A 15,087-nucleotide genomic window follows, 5' to 3' on the forward strand; every position below is an offset into this window, starting at 1 on the left:
GAATGCCATCGTCGATACGACTATTATCCGGGGTGCCAAGACTATGGGACGCCCCCGGGTTCAACGCCGCTGAGGGTATTCACGCAATTCCCAAGGGGTTGGTTTTACATTACGCTACCCGATGCGGACGATGAGATGGCGCTACCGGCGAAGTGTTGGTTAGCCGGGACGGACGGGTGAGAAAGCTTGGCTCGTTTGAGACGGGGGCAGATCTCTCCGTCCACGGTTTCAACAAAGTTGCCTGGTTGTGGTTGATCTAATGAACGAGTGGTTGTCAGCCCATGGGAAGTCTGGGAAATTAACTCCTGGAAAATAAGGAGAGCATTGATCAGCCACATGTCGCGAACTATTGGGCTTCAACTTCCACTGGCGGCCACGCGAGCTGCTTAGTTCCCGCACCACAAGACCGATCCTCTCGATTGGTTCGAGTTTACCCCTGGCTTGCGCTCACTCAAATCGACAAACGCCACGGCGCTCACATATCCGGGTAAGAGGCAAGCCACTTGGTGACGGCTCACGTTGTCAAACGAGAATCGCCTCGTCAAGTGGTCTAGACCAAGCCCGAGGTTTCCGAAGGAGAGGTCGAGGCGCGACGGAGGCAAACGGTTGATTATATGGTAATAGGAATTACAACAGGAGCTGACGCTATCTAGAACTATTTGCTACACGGCACACGAAATCTACACGATGCATGTTTTTATGCGCTCCCGAGAGCACCCATCTGACCCAAGTCCGTCCATGCAATCCGTTACATGTCTAGTCCGTTCCGATCCGTTCCATTCCCGTACCCAGCCGTGACAAAGGAAATATGTGAATGAAAGAACTCGTGATGGTGGCCAATATTGCCCCATGCTGCTACCGAACAAATGAAAAGAAACAAAGGAAACGCTACCATAATCATTCAATCGTCGCCATGCGGCTACCGTAAACCCCTATCACTACATATGTGTATATCCTTGCACCATATACCTGATGATATAATTGTTTGCGACTGGTTTAATCGCTCTTGTCACCCTCCGACTGGGACGAGGATCGCATCGCGCGCAAGTCGCTTCGACGAATGACTTGACTGAAGACGAAAGTTAGCATCATGTCCAGGCATTCTTCAAGATAGAAAAGAGGGGAGAATAACTTACATCCTGCCACGTTCGTTGGGATCACGGATAACGACAAGCTGCTCCTTCTTCTTGTCGTTGTCCTTTGTCTTGGTGCGCGACGACGACTTCTTGGACTCCCCGGACGGCGAGGCCACGCGCCCGCGCAGCGACTTAATCTGTTGTTGCAGGCCGACGACCTCGGCCACAGTAGCCTCGTATGTTGCGCGAAGACCATCAAGCTGAGCGTTGACCGCGCCAAGCTGAGCCGTCAGCGACAGGTTCTCTTGGCGGAGCACAGGAGCTTGGTTTGCCTCCGGCTCAAGCTCGGCGATGCGAGCGTTCAAGCCATCTCTCTGGGGCTCAAGGTTGGCAACCCGGGCAGCGAGATCGTTTCTCTCAGCGGTGAGGGGCTCGAGGTTGGCGACGCGGGCAGCGAGCTCGTCTCTCTCGGCGGTGAGGGAGCCAAGCTTGACTGTCTCTTCTTGAAGCTGGTCGTTGCGCGTCTGGAGTTCGGCAATGTTCTGACGGAGCTCCTCCATGACGGCGGGTTCGGGGGCAGAGGAGGCAACGGAATCGGCCTTCTCAGCAGCCGGCTCGGCCTCGGCCTCCGGTGAGGGGGCGGGAACGGGCTCAGCTTCAACCTCGGGCATCGCCTTGTCGACCTGAGACGGAGCCACAGACTTGGCGTCGTCCTTGACCTCTTCTTCGACAATGATGACCTCCTCAACAGGCGGCGCCGGCGGCGCATCCTCGGGGGCAGGTGGCGCGGGGGCAGCATCTTCGTCGGCCTTGACGGTACCGGCATCGCTGCCAGCATCGCTCTCGGAAATGACTGAAGGAGCGATGGATGGAGCAGCAGAGCCCATGAGAGACTCTGCACGGCGGAGCTCGCTGGTGACGGACTCATTCTCGTCCTTCAATGAGGCGTTCTCGTCAATCAGCGACGCGTTTTCTCCAGCCAGGGAAGCGTTCTCGTCAATCAGTGATGCATTCTCTCCGGCCAGGGAAGCGTTTTCGTCCTTAAGAGACCCAATCTCTGACTGAAGGCCGACTCTTTCATCCCAGAGACGGAGGATTTGAGAGGTATGGTCATCCTGGTCACTGAGGAGGCCCTGAACCTGTTCCTTCAGCGTGGTGTTGCGCTCCTTCATGGTATCGATGCGCGTCTGGAGCTTGTCATACTTGGCCTGTACACCCTCAAGGTCCTTGACCCGGGTGTCAAGCTCCGCCTTGCCAATCTCGAGCTCACCCTTGGTGATCTCAAGGCTTTCGAAGCGGGTCTGGAGATCGGTGTTGGCAGTCTCAAGCTCAGTGAACCTGACCACGATCTCTTGCTTTTCAACCTCGATGGCGTCAAAGCGCTCCTGGATACCCTTCTTCTCGGTCTCGAGCTGTTCGACGCTGGCTTCAAGTCCCTTCTTCTGCTCATCGAGTTCATCGATGCGAATCTGCAGGTTCTTGTTGGCCTCGGTGAGGCCTCCGTTCTCCTTGAGAAGCGAGTCGACTTGAGGCTTGTATCTGTCGAGCTCCATGCGCAGGAGGTCGCGCTCAGAAGTGACGTCGCCGAGTTCAGTGCCCCTCTTGATAAGGTCCGTCTCAAGGCTGGCGACGCGAATCCTGAGGGCGTCTCTGGTCAACTCAGCGGCAGCGATTCTCTCAATGAGAGCGCGCTCAGTCTCCTTGGTGACAGCGCCGAGATCACCGAGATCCTTCTCGAGGTTGGAGCAGCGAGCTTCGAAATGCTCTCTCTCCTTCTTCTGCTCTGCAAAGTCATTCTCGAGAGTGGCGTACTTGGAAGAGATGTTGTTCTTGGCGTCTCTCTCAGAGGCGAGAGTTTGCTCGAGCTCAGTGGACTTGGATTCGAGCTCAGTGAACCTGGCGGCGAGCTCGTTTGACTTGGATCCAAGTTCGCTTGTCTTGGCTTCCAGCTCGGTTGATTTGGCTTCCAACTCAGCCGCGACGTCGCGGAGCTCATCGCGCTCCTTCCTAACTCCCTCGAGGTTCATTTCATGTTCGTGAAGGAGGTTGTTGGCGTCATCGAGAAGCTGAAGTTGCACCTCCAAGTCGCTAGTAATTCTCGTCAAGTCGCGTGTAATTCTGTCGTTGAGCTTTTGCTCATCCCTGTGCAGCTTCTCGATCATGCCCTTGTCGGCAGATAGTGTCTTCAGGCTTTCAAGAGCCTCATTGCGCTGTCTCTCTGCCCTCTCCTTATCGGAGTGAAGTATGTCAAGTCGGTCAAGGGCATCCTCTAGTCTCCTGTCGGTGGCGGACTGTCTGCCGAGAAGGCTCTTGGTCTCATCTCTCATGCGTGAGATCTCCTTGAGGAGGTCCTCCTCAACTCTCTCACGCTCGCGAAGCTCTTCATGAGTGATGCGGGGAACAGAAGGGGGAGCGGGAAGAGCGGCAGGGGCAGGGGGTGCCTTGATCTCAATGTGCAGGGTCTTCTTCACAGGGGCGGCAATGTCAATGCGAGCTCCCCTTAGCTTTGCTGGCTTGGCGGGGGTAACTGGTGCTGAGGCTCTCTTCACGACTTGCTTCTCTTGAGAGATGGATTGAGGGAGTGGGGCAAAGGTGATGGAAGGCCTAGGGCGAGCGGTGGTGGTGGTGTCGGTCTTTGGGGGGTAGTAGTCCTCGTCGGAGGAGGCTACACTGGTTGCGTTGGTGACGGTAGACTGAGTGTCGAAGCTGTACTTTGACTCGTTGTCGGAGTCGTGGCTCTCATCACCGGATAGGTAAGATTGGTCGTTGGAACGTCTCCATGGTCGTTCAATCTCAGGACGACCCCGGAAGCGGAGGGAAGGGGGCTTGAACAGGAGAGGCTTGCCGCTGGGGGTCTTGCGTCTCCAGCTTCCGGATGTGCTGGTGCTCAGGTCGGACCTGTTGTCTGAAGAGTGGTCGACGAGTGAGACGTCGGAGATGTTGGCGTGAGACATATCGATCATCTCAATAGATGTGCCATCTGGCACGGAGACTGAGGGCCGTCTTTGCTTGCCGAAGCGGGCGATGCCCGGGCGGCCCTTGTTGGGCACGGCGTCACGAGTTGGCGCCATGGGAGTTGGTGATGAATGAAGATGATGGGTGGAGTTTGTTCAGGAGCGGAGGCTCTGGTAAGATAAGGTATAATAGTTCTGTGGTTTTCTCAAGTTATGTGCCAAGCTGGACGTCTGATCTGGGGCTGGTGGAATCTGCGGGTGACATTGAAAGTGTATCGGTAAGTTGATGAGGGGTAAAGTTGCATATCGGGTCTGCGGATCTACAATCAGAAGAATGATGAGATCGGGTGAGAGTCTGGATGCAGCAGGCAAGTCGTTTTTGTCGAAGTATCCAGAGAGTGTTGTTGTGGGAGGGAAGAAAAGGGGAGAGGCAGGGAGGGCGATCTACGTACAACACCAGCCCAACCGGCAGAAATGATATTCGACACTGCCCGCCTTCATCCGTGGCCAGCCCCAACGCGCTTAGCCCCGTCCAATAGGGCACATACACCGACCAACCTCGGGGAGCCCTCGAGCTTTCGAGACACGGCATGGACAAGCCCTTCGGGCCAACGCCCAGGGGTGAGGCGTGGCCCAGGGCGGACCCGACGTGTGCCTCCACGGTTCTGTTCGAGAGCCGTTTGACGGGAAAGCCCAGCGTACATCCGGGACACAAGACGGCGTCCAAACTGCAAACGCAACGTCGTCACTTGCTCGACCCCGAGCAAGGATACCTTGGGCTGATTGGGCAGTCTGGCTGTCAGGAGGAGCAAACCACACTTTCCAGGGTTCTAGGACCGCCCCCATCGACTATCGGGCCCCAGTCTGGTATCCATTGTCACGTCCCGCCCTGCCGGGGGCCCAAAATGCGGGAGGCCAGGGGGGGGCCAACCAAGGGTTTGGGCAACTAAGCCTGGTCAATCAAGAGAGTCGAGCTCCGGATACAACTGTGCAATATCTCCCAAGTGGCGAAACGGGAACATGTGTAAGTCTCCTGTTGCTGGACCGTCTCTTCTTCTCCCGGCGCAGCAGCCTATCTTTTGGCTTTGCTAAGCCGCTGTTTGTCACAACTTTTTGCTCTGCCTCCTGTTTTCCACTTCTACAGAGTCATCTCTTCAGCAACGACTGTCTACAGCCGTTTGTCTCTGTTTTGGCTTCCTCTTTCGAGGGCCAAACGCGCCGGAAGCCCTATTTTGCAGGGGTTGAACGGGCCACAAGGGAAAAGGAAAGCGTATCACCCAGGCTCCTCGCGCTAAGATGAGTCAGGAATTTGGGGGAACCAGGCATATCAGCCAGTCGATTTTACGAGGCAAACGGGCGGAATTGAATTCGACAGGCCTGATTCTATTTTTTCCCAGTTTTTGTGCGCATGGCGTGTTGCGATAGTGGGTTGGGCATCGTTCCTTTTGCTTTGCTCGGGCCAGGTTGGGACAGTTGGGACGAAATGGACAAGGATCTGTCTAGAAGATCGCACGGCATTGGACGTTGGCGGCCATTTCACTGCAACCTGCAAGCTCCCGGAGGCGACCGGGGGGTCTGGACTTGGACGTGGTGTCTGTTGATTCGTCTGTTGTGCGGGCCGAGCCATGGACCCCGGCCGGTCTGCTGCTCTACTTTGCCTTGGTTAGTGTCGACGAGATGAAGGGAAAGTGTGTCTATTTCATGATTCGTGAAAAGCTTCTTGCCGGCCAAATCGGAAACTTTCACTGTCTTTGTCTGCTGATGACTGCCAATATGGGAGCAACAGAATGACTCTCGCCATCCGCTGGTCTGACTGTATCCTGATGCCCGGCTTATCAGATCGATGCTCGCGAATAGACGGTGGCTTTCGCATCCCGCCTTTCCTCTTCGACGGGTATCGATCCACCACTTTTGCTTCATTGGCCGGTTATGAGACCCAAGTGGCGGTACGCATGCCCTGTCGGATGCGCCGTGTCTCCTCAATCCCGCGTTCGAGTCTAGATGTTCTGGGAGGGGTTTGCGGTGGAGACCGACTGTTCGTGCGTACTCTGGGTATCCTTGACGATAACAAGGAAGCGCGACTTCCATCTTCCCGGGTCCGACGACATGCATACGGACGTACTGCGCTCGAGTATCACCAGAATCTCATCTAGAACCCCTTCTTCGACTCCTTGCATGCTGTTGTTCATATGACACTGAATCTAGAAGGTCTACGCGAAATGTGTGTGTTGCTGAGTAAACTTGAAGCGAAATGATACATTGGAGCAAACGGAACAATCTGCATCTGCCACGCACCTGAGGCTCAATCGCGCAGCTATCGACCTGCTGAAAACGAATCGCCCGCATTTCACGCTGAGGCGTGTTTGCTGCGGCTGTCGTGGCTGGATGGTCGGGAGGATTATGCAGGCCTGCAGCGGCCCCTTTTCGTCCGTCCAGTCAGAAAATGAGGCGGTCGAGTAGTGTTGCTGTGTGACAACCCGTAGGCTGCATGCATTGTATGTGCATGTACGGAGTATGCCTGGTGACGTACCAAAAGCAAAACACCGTGAACGTCTGCTCGTGAGAGTTGCAAAATGTCCAGAAATTGTAATTAAATTCCCCGTGGCGGCACCTCCTTTCTGCCCACCTGCCATGCTGATTTTCATCCCAAACGACGATGTTGCTGCTGGTATATCTCATGATTATTCGGCACAATTTTATCTACAGACCACAAAACGACCTTTTATTCACCTTCTTGACGTAAACCAATCCATGTTCAACCTTTGGCAAGCCTCCATACGTTACATTTGAACTGACTTCATGCAGAGTCTAGGCTTGGTACGTACACATTGAACAGCCTAAAAGCACGTCTAGAACGTTTGGGACATGTTTGCGTGGACATGAGGAATGAGGCGAAGAGGCAAAGAGGCGAAAGGCGAGTGGTTGGACAGAAGAATGTATCGATGTTAAAGTAACACCGATGCCCGATACCTCTACCGAATCTGCAAACGAAACGTACTCCACGGAATCTTCATGCTGTCGTGTCCTTCAATGGGACGATGAAGCAGTCAAAGTGGTCTTGAACTCGATAATGGCCGCGCGGGGTTCTGTAAGCGCATGATTCGGTCATAGTGTCATTGCCAGCTTGAACAAGCATTACTGTGAAAACACACGATTAACTCACAACACATCGAGGCTAGAATCGGTAACCGCAGGTGGTTCTCACCGGAAGTTTCCTTCCATTGGCAAGACCCTAGCTGCATGTTCAGATTGAGGCCTCCCCCGCCTGTATCCTCAAAGAGGACGTGTTGATAGGAAAACACCAGCACAAGATTATGGAGTAGGCACTCTAGAACATTACAATACAATCACGCCTACAAGGCGAGACGCTTCAGAAACATTGGTACAAAAGGCAATAGTCCAAACGAAGACCATACGTGGCAGATCGTTTCCGCCGGATTGCTCACTGAGGCCAAGGTTAATGTACTTTGTAACTTTGGACGCGACTCCGGGTGTCCCTCATTGGACTAACACGGTCTTGATGCGAGTACACGTGTGACCTCTGAGGTTCGACGCGGAGAGCATCATCAGCAAATGAGCAACGATTCCGCCAATTGTATGGGTCTGCAAATGGATCTGGGGAGGGGAAGAGCCCACCCGTCCACCCAGCCCACAAGCCCAAGCCAATGTGCAGGGCTGTGGAGTTTGCATCGGGATTGGTGGACTGTTCAGTTATAGCTTCACTCTGCTTGCCCCGCACGATCCTCACCTTCAGATGTTGAATAGTGATTGTATCTATTCAGTTGCCGAAAGAGGCGATGGAGTCGGCGTAATGGAAGCGTACCAAGCCGGGTAGATAGCCCGCAGACTGCTCACCGTTCAAAGCAAGTTGCGGTAAGAGAGGTCGTGAATGTTCGTGATGGTTCAGGATGGTTCAAGAAAATGGAGGGTCTCTGTCTCCACCATCGTCACGAGGATCGCAGGGGTCGGGAATTGTGCTCTGAAATCGCCGACGAACGCATGCTGCAATGCCTCGCTTTGTCCATCACGCCCCATCCGCATCGTGGGCTTGACGGAAAGGCACGAACTCCTACGTGTTGATCGTGAGAACGTATGGCTTGTTGAACTGGAGGGGCAAGTTCGTGGGACCGGTCATCATGTGACGAAAATTGCGAGCGAACCTGCTTTGGTGTTCGTGTGCAATCTGGCGCGTAACTTTGAGGGCATCGTGTGATCTGATGACGTGCATGTTCCGAGGGACATTTTCCCGGAAGCTTCCCTATTCGCTTTACTCGTCGCTTCACTCGAGGAAAATAACAGGAATTCAGACAAGCCAAGACAACAAATTGCCAACAGGTGGCAGATGCGGCAATCATTGCATTCGTGACAAGATATCGTGAGAAGCGGGAGAAAAGCGGATTGGCATTATGCCCAGTTTTCGTCAAGTGGTGCTAAAGATCACAACACTCCCATAGAAGTTTTAAACATGCAGAAATGACAAAGTCAGAGATGATTTGGTCATGTTCGAAATTACGTCTTGAGAAGAATAGTAGTGTTCAACCTGACGGGGCGCAGTGATAAGGATCCCGGAATGCCTTCGCGTCGAACTGCACACGAGACGGTGAGGGACCACCAGGATCACAGCTCACGCATTACATCAATGGTCAAGAGCGGCGTGAACACGGTGTCATAATCATGCAACAGATGATATAAGATCTAGAGACAATCTAAGGGTATTGATCATAATGAATCATGTTGAGAGCCATCATATACAAACGAGAACATTGCAAGCCATAAACCATCAGGAACAAACGAAACACATTTCCATAACGCTTAACATCCGTAAACCCAGCATTCCAATCATCGTTTACTCATCATCGCTGTCGGAGCTGGAGGTATCCTCGTCATCCTCCTCGTCATCATCTAAGCGCTGTTAGAACGGATGCTACACTGCGAAAGCTTGTTCGGCGGGAGAAAGCTTACCATCAGCCGGAACCTTGCTGGCAAGGACGCCGTCAGTCCTGTCGCGGACCTGCTTGTAGTGGACGGGGTCCGTCTTCAGGTCCTCGCCCTCAACAGCAACGCCATCATCCTGAACATACTCCTTCAGGTCGGAGAAGAGATCCTCGCCGAAGGCGCCAGACTTCTTGGCCCGGGTGATCAGCTGGCTGACGACACCGGAACCGACCTTGGCGGGCGTGTTGAGGATCTTCTCGAGCGCCTCGCGGTGGCCGAAGCCGCACTTGGCGTGGAGGTCCTCGACGGGCGCGCCGTCGGGCTGGCTGTCCCTGAAGCGCAGGCCGGGGGTCTGGTAGCGGCGGATGCGGACCTCGCTGTAGGCTCTCGCGAGCTCGACGGCGCTGACCTTGATCTTGGCGGGCTCGGGAGCGGGCCAGAGTCTCGCCTTGGTCAGGCCCATGATGGCCGATCCGAGCAGGAGCTGCTCGCAGTCCTCGACGGTGCCGTCGTCGGTGCCGGCGTGGCAGTAGCGGATCTCCTCGCCGGGGTAGCACGAGGGGTTGAGCAGGCGGTGGACGGGGTTGCTGACGGCCTTGATGATCTTGTCGATGGCCTCGGCGCGGGTGGCGGTCAGCATGGCGATGACCTCCTCGGAGATGGGCTGCTCCTTCCAGGGGCGGCCCTTGGAGTCCTGGAGGGTGCCGTCGGGACCCAGGCGGGACTTGTAGGCAGCCTTGGAGAGGACGCGGCTGAACCAGCGGGCCTCGCCAAAGACCCAGCTGAGAACGAGGGTCTTGTCCTCGTCGTTGCGGGCGCCGGCCATGAGGACGTGGCGGTTCAGGGAGACGATCCAGTCCTTCATGAAGGGCACCAGCAGGTGCGTGGCGGCATACTTGTCGGAGGCCAGGGCAAGGTCGTAGAGGACGTCGACGTTGGGCCTGGTGGGGAGCTGGTGGAACTTGAAGTGGGCGATGGAGAAGAGGGTGTCGAGGCCGCTGGTGGTGTCGGCGGCAGAGTTGAGCTCGATGATGCCCTCGGTGTTGCCCGCGAGCTGATCTCTGAAGACGCGCGACGCGGTGGCGAGAGCCGCGGCGCGGACGGAGAACACGGTGGGAACACCGCTGGCATCCCTGACCTTGATGTGAAGGTCGGTGTCCTCGTGGTACGAGATCTTCCTGTCGCCCTCAGGCGTAGGAACGCGGGCGGGAACGACGACGGCGCGGGTAGCAAGCTGAGCACCCTGAGACTCCTGGGCCTCGGCATCGTTCTTGTCCTCCTCTTCCTCCTCGTCAGAGGATGACTCACCCTCGTCCTCGGTAGGGTGGGCGTCGGCGGTGCTCTCAACCTTGAGGTGATCAGCCGCGGAAGCAGGCTCGGCACCGTTGCCGTTTGTCTCGGGTGCAGGCGCAGCAGCGGGCTCAGACTCCCCCTTGGGTCCGACCTCGGGGGCTCCGTTGGTCTCCTTCTTCTCGCCGTTCACGGGCTCCTTGTTGTTGTTGTCAAGGAAGGGCTTCTCACGGCCGGGCATGGCGGTCATGGGTCGCTGGGCGGGAGCTTCGTCGTTGCCAACCTGAGCCAGAGACGGGATACTCCGCGAAGAGTCGGTGCGCTTGAAAAAGCCATTGCCGTTGCCGTTGCCGTTGGCTCCATCCTTGACCGGGCCGAAAGTGGGCGTCGGGGGAGTGGAGGTGGCGTTCTCGTTGGTGGTCTTTGTGGTGGCAGCTCTGTTACAACATGTTAGAAACAAAGACTCTGAGTCATCCTGGTATGAGACAACCGTAATAACTTGGGCCTGTTTAGGTGCTTCTTCGCAATGGAGAAGTGGGGGAGGCAGAATGGTAGAGGAGGCATGGAAATAGATGAGGGCGAAGCAAAAGGACGCTGGCTACCGAAGGGAAGAGACTCTGGGAGGGACTGATGGCCGTCGAGGCATCACTCTTATGATGGGGTGTCTCGCGAGGGGAGAAAGGGGACGCCCTCCTTGAGGGTCAGTCGTGGAGGCATGATGGACATCGGGCCAGTCACGATACCGGCCAAAGGAGTCGGGCGCGTCGCCCCCGGGTGGTGTTGGCGGACTACGAACACCCGTGTAAGAGACATGGAAGGGAAGCTGATTGGGGGTGGCGACATTAGGTGTCGATGACGATGGGAGTTGGGATATCGTGGGCAGAGACACGTCAAACATGCAGGACCCGACAACTCGACAGGCCCGAAATCCGAAACGAAGCGTTGGCCGTTGGAAAACCACAAGGCACGCTCCGTTTGGTGGTGTTTGGTGGGGTGTCTTTGAAGCCGCGGCGCCCGCCCATCCAAGCCGGGCCTTGTCACGGCGGGGCGAAGGGTCCAGCGTAGAGCCAGGGGTAGCGAGCACATGCTGGCAACTTGACCAGGGGCAACAAAGAGGAGCATGAAGAGCGGTGAAGAAGGCCGCTTTTTGCGTGTCCCAAGACAACTGCATCCATTGTCTTGAAGAATGAGGCGGGGGAGGGGGAGGGGAGGGGAGGAGAGGAGGAGAAAAAGACACGCAGTAAGACGCGTGTATATAAAACGAAGAAAATAGATATATATCATCAGGACGTACCTCTTGAATCTGTTGTTCAGGAACAGAAAGCCGTTGGACTTGCGGCGCTCGGTGGTGGTTTCTTGGGAGACGGAGTTGCTCCTCCTGGTGTCGAAAAGCGCTGGAGACATTTTGGGCAAGGGTATCGAAGGCCGGAACTTGAACAGGAAAAAATGCAAAACAAAACTGAAAATGGGCCAACGCTTCAAGGAAAAGAGAAGCCGCCAAAGCAACGATGGAGCAGCCAGGAATGCAGTGCTCGCGGGTATCGTATCGGGACCAATAACGGATTGATGTGAATCAGACGGAGAGGAACATAAAAACAGACCTGAGCCTGAGGACTGGCTGCGCATCTATATGTACTCTGCCTTCTGGCTGGTCGGTTCGACCCGACGACCATCAGGATCCACTGGTTGGCGGTTGAACAATCAATATTGGCCGTCCGTGAGTCTGTCGAAGAGTCGAAATGCCCATTCAGAGCCTGGGAATCGCCGAGGATACGGCCCACCAGATGGCTGGCCAACTACCTGAACCATGAGTTTTTCAAGCAGGGTCTAAACGAGATGGAAGGTCGACATTGGGCAGCAAATGTATGGATTGGATGGATGGATGGATGGATGGCGACAAAGGACAGACAATCGCAACCATCTCCTCGACCACCACCACGACCGCCCTCACCGCTCGACTGGCCGGTTCGTCGCCAGACGCGTCAAGGCACCTTTCCTGGACGATTTTTTTCTCTGGTGCGAGAATCCCTGTTGACGAAGGTCGCCGGGAGCTCGGAACTCATGCAGATTTCTCCCAGGGGCTCCACCCAGTGACATTTTAGCGCAGTTCGCGTTGGAGCCGTTGCTTGGTTGCCCTCCAGATGTCACCAGGGTTTGCATACAGATTCGGCCGATCGCATCCACCGCCCTTTGGTTGCATGAAACATTGACGACGAGAGTGCTTGCCTTGTCTTGAGCCTCTCTCTGTCTTGTTGTCTTTTCAAAGTGATTCCTCGATATCGTCAACTTGGGGCTGTCAAAGTACCTAAGATACGTCTTTCTTTCGCCTCAACTACCCCTCTTCTGGTGTGAGGTCCGATGTGATGCTGGGAGAGCGGAGTCTGGCCCTCACCGCATGGCCGCGATAATGAGGCCATGTCGTTGGAGATCCTGTCCGTGGGAGTCAAAACGGCGATGCATGGTTGGCTGAAAACTTTGCTCGCCAGCCTCATCTGCAGCATCTAATGCTGGGCCACGTTCGTGATGCAGACTGCATCGCATGGTATCGCGCGCCTAACGCATTCGCCTCTCGATTTGGCGACACTTACCATATAACTGTGACATCTTGCATCAACGTCTCAAGATTGAGAGGGGAAGTCCTTCAAGCGTAAAGTGGCCGCCGGTCTGGAGAACTGGCGCTGCTGGGCTGGGTGCATCGCGCGTGGAGACTGAGTTGCGTGCCCATATTTTTCGTGGACTCCCTGGTCTGCACATTTGACGATGTCGATCACAACTCGTTCACAAATAGGCATAACTAACTGCGCGGCCCATGACATGACTCTTCTTCAGGAATTTGAAGAACACCAAAAATTCTCTTTTCCTTATCATCTCCGTAAATCTAGATAGCCCGCTGGTATCGCACACGAGGTTCCATCCAACCCAAAACTCCAGGAAATAGGTACACGAAAAGACGAAAAGAATCCACAAAGCCCCACACCACGAGGCCAGAAAATCTACTGCCCAATGATCACTCCGTTGGGGAGCTTGAGGCCGATGGGAAGGCCCTTGGTGAACTTTTGCGTAAACGCAGTTCCGTTCCTCTTCGCAATGACCTCTTCAATGTCCTTGTACATATCATAGCTGCACCCACGATGTTAGTTGATTGGCTCCCGAGTCAACGTCCAGGGATGCGGTCACTTACGCATTCATCTCCTCGATGGTGAGTTTGGCCTTCTCGTCCTCAACCTTGTACGTGCTGCAGCTGTCGGCATTGCTGGAGAAGCCTATGCAAGAAGTCAGACATAACAGGGCTCATGAGTCAAGTTGCGTGGTTCACAATGATGGGCGACTCACCGATGCGCTCGTTGATGTTGTAGGCGGCCTTCGCAGCAGCCTGCTGCACCCTCGTAGCACGGGGCAGGCGCACGTCGTTGTACATGGACAGAGTCTCGTTCACGTCGCCGTTGAAGTACTTGGGGTGGAAGAGGATGCCAAGGGCAGCCGCATCTTCAATCGCCATGCAAGCTCCTTGACTTTGGTGAGGCATCATCTGTGCTCTCTGGTCAGTGGGATGCCGGTCATTCGAGAACAGGGATGGAGTTTACTTACAGGGTGTCCTGCATCGCCCAACAGGCAGACCTTGTCTTTGCTGATGTAAGGGTAGGGGTCGCTACCAAGCCGTCAACCTTTGTCTCGACAACCATTCAGTCCAGGGAAAAGTAAACTTACTGCATCCACAGACGCCAGGGCTGGATGTCCATGCCGATGGCGAGATGCGCCTTGACCTGCGCATCCAACTCTGGATAAGGAGCGAGCAGCTCCTCGACGGGGCGGTCCTCGACGCCCCAAGCCTGGTTGGTGTAGTCGCCCTTGTCTCTGGGGAAGAAGCAGTAGTAGGACAGCAGCTTTCCTCCGTTGCAAGGCGAGAGGACAATCTTGTCCCACTTGCCCTCCTGGCCGCCCCAGTACTCGAGAGCGGCGTCCTGCGAGTAGTCGACGAGGCCGGCCTTGACCGCATCCTCGGTGAGGACGTTGGCGTGGAGGCAGCTCGAGTCGGCGGGGCGCTTCGCCGGCTTCACACCGATGAGGCCCCGCACCGCGCTGCCGATGCCGTCGGCTCCGATGATCAAGTCATGCGTGGCAGAGTGTCCGTTTTCGAATGACACCTTTCCGGCAGCGATGTCCATCTCTTTGCACTACACCAAACAACGTTAACAACGTCAATGTTTCAAGGTCGGCCGGAATGATGTCTCACCTTGTAGTTAACAAACAGCTTGGCGGGCGTTCCCTCTCCGGCCTCCTCGAGGGCCGTGTCCTTGAGCATCGAATGCATGTATTGGCGGTGGAACATGTTGTAAACGTATCCCCAGCGCTCCTCGTAGTCGTCCAGGTCGTACACACTGACCGGCTCACCCGTCTTCCAGTCGCGGTTGATGAGCTTCTTCAGCACGACAGGGTCGCCCTTCTGGACGTCGACACCCCACTCATGCAGCCAGCGGGTGCCGTTCGCGGCACAAGAGACGGAGGCACCGACCTCTCCGGCAAAGTCGTTGCGCTCGTAGATGGAGACCTTATGGCCGGCGCGGCGGAGGGCGATCGCGACGGACATACCACCGATACCACCGCCGACGACTCCGACGTCGAGTTGCCTCCACCCCGCAGTCGGCAAAGAACCCATGGTGACGGTTTGGTGGTGATGGAAGTGGGACCTAAGGATTATCGGACGAAGAAGTCGATTATGTCGGATCAAGTGGATGAATTCTTCACGATGTCGTCTTGATGGATGCGAAAGGTAAGGTAGCGAACAAGGCTCCCGAAGAACTGCCACGAGGCCGGCATATGTACTTCACGGT

The 15,087-nt window shown here is 55.6% G+C and overlaps 3 protein-coding genes across 3 annotated transcripts; all 3 read right to left on the reverse strand.

Moving 5' to 3' along the window:
- Positions 1 to 996: 996 nt before the first annotated feature.
- On the reverse strand, positions 997 to 4,147 carry CCDC88A (Girdin; the record flags this gene model as incomplete). The annotated part of the gene is made up of 2 exons (XM_032037171.1): positions 997 to 1,069; positions 1,137 to 4,147. 2 exons carry the CDS (start codon positions 4,145 to 4,147, stop codon positions 997 to 999), a joined length of 3,084 nt encoding a protein of 1,027 aa, XP_031884032.1.
- Positions 4,148 to 8,876: 4,729 nt separating this feature from the next.
- On the reverse strand, positions 8,877 to 11,659 carry CGGC5_v016592 (uncharacterized protein; the record flags this gene model as incomplete). Its single annotated transcript, XM_032037172.1, has 3 exons — positions 8,877 to 8,932; positions 8,993 to 10,692; positions 11,550 to 11,659. 3 exons carry the CDS (start codon positions 11,657 to 11,659, stop codon positions 8,877 to 8,879), a joined length of 1,866 nt encoding a protein of 621 aa, XP_031884034.1.
- Positions 11,660 to 13,248: 1,589 nt separating this feature from the next.
- hpxO (FAD-dependent urate hydroxylase) lies at positions 13,249 to 14,912 on the reverse strand (the record flags this gene model as incomplete). The annotated part of the gene is made up of 6 exons (XM_032037173.1): positions 13,249 to 13,375; positions 13,437 to 13,518; positions 13,589 to 13,784; positions 13,844 to 13,904; positions 13,964 to 14,430; positions 14,490 to 14,912. 6 exons carry the CDS (start codon positions 14,910 to 14,912, stop codon positions 13,249 to 13,251), a joined length of 1,356 nt encoding a protein of 451 aa, XP_031883828.1.
- Positions 14,913 to 15,087: the final 175 nt, after the last annotated feature.

The sequence above is a fragment of the Colletotrichum fructicola genome (genome assembly GCF_000319635.2).
Source record: "Colletotrichum fructicola Nara gc5 chromosome Unknown KSG_Nara_v1_contig11, whole genome shotgun sequence".
In the NCBI taxonomy this organism is placed as follows: domain Eukaryota; kingdom Fungi; phylum Ascomycota; class Sordariomycetes; order Glomerellales; family Glomerellaceae; genus Colletotrichum; species Colletotrichum fructicola.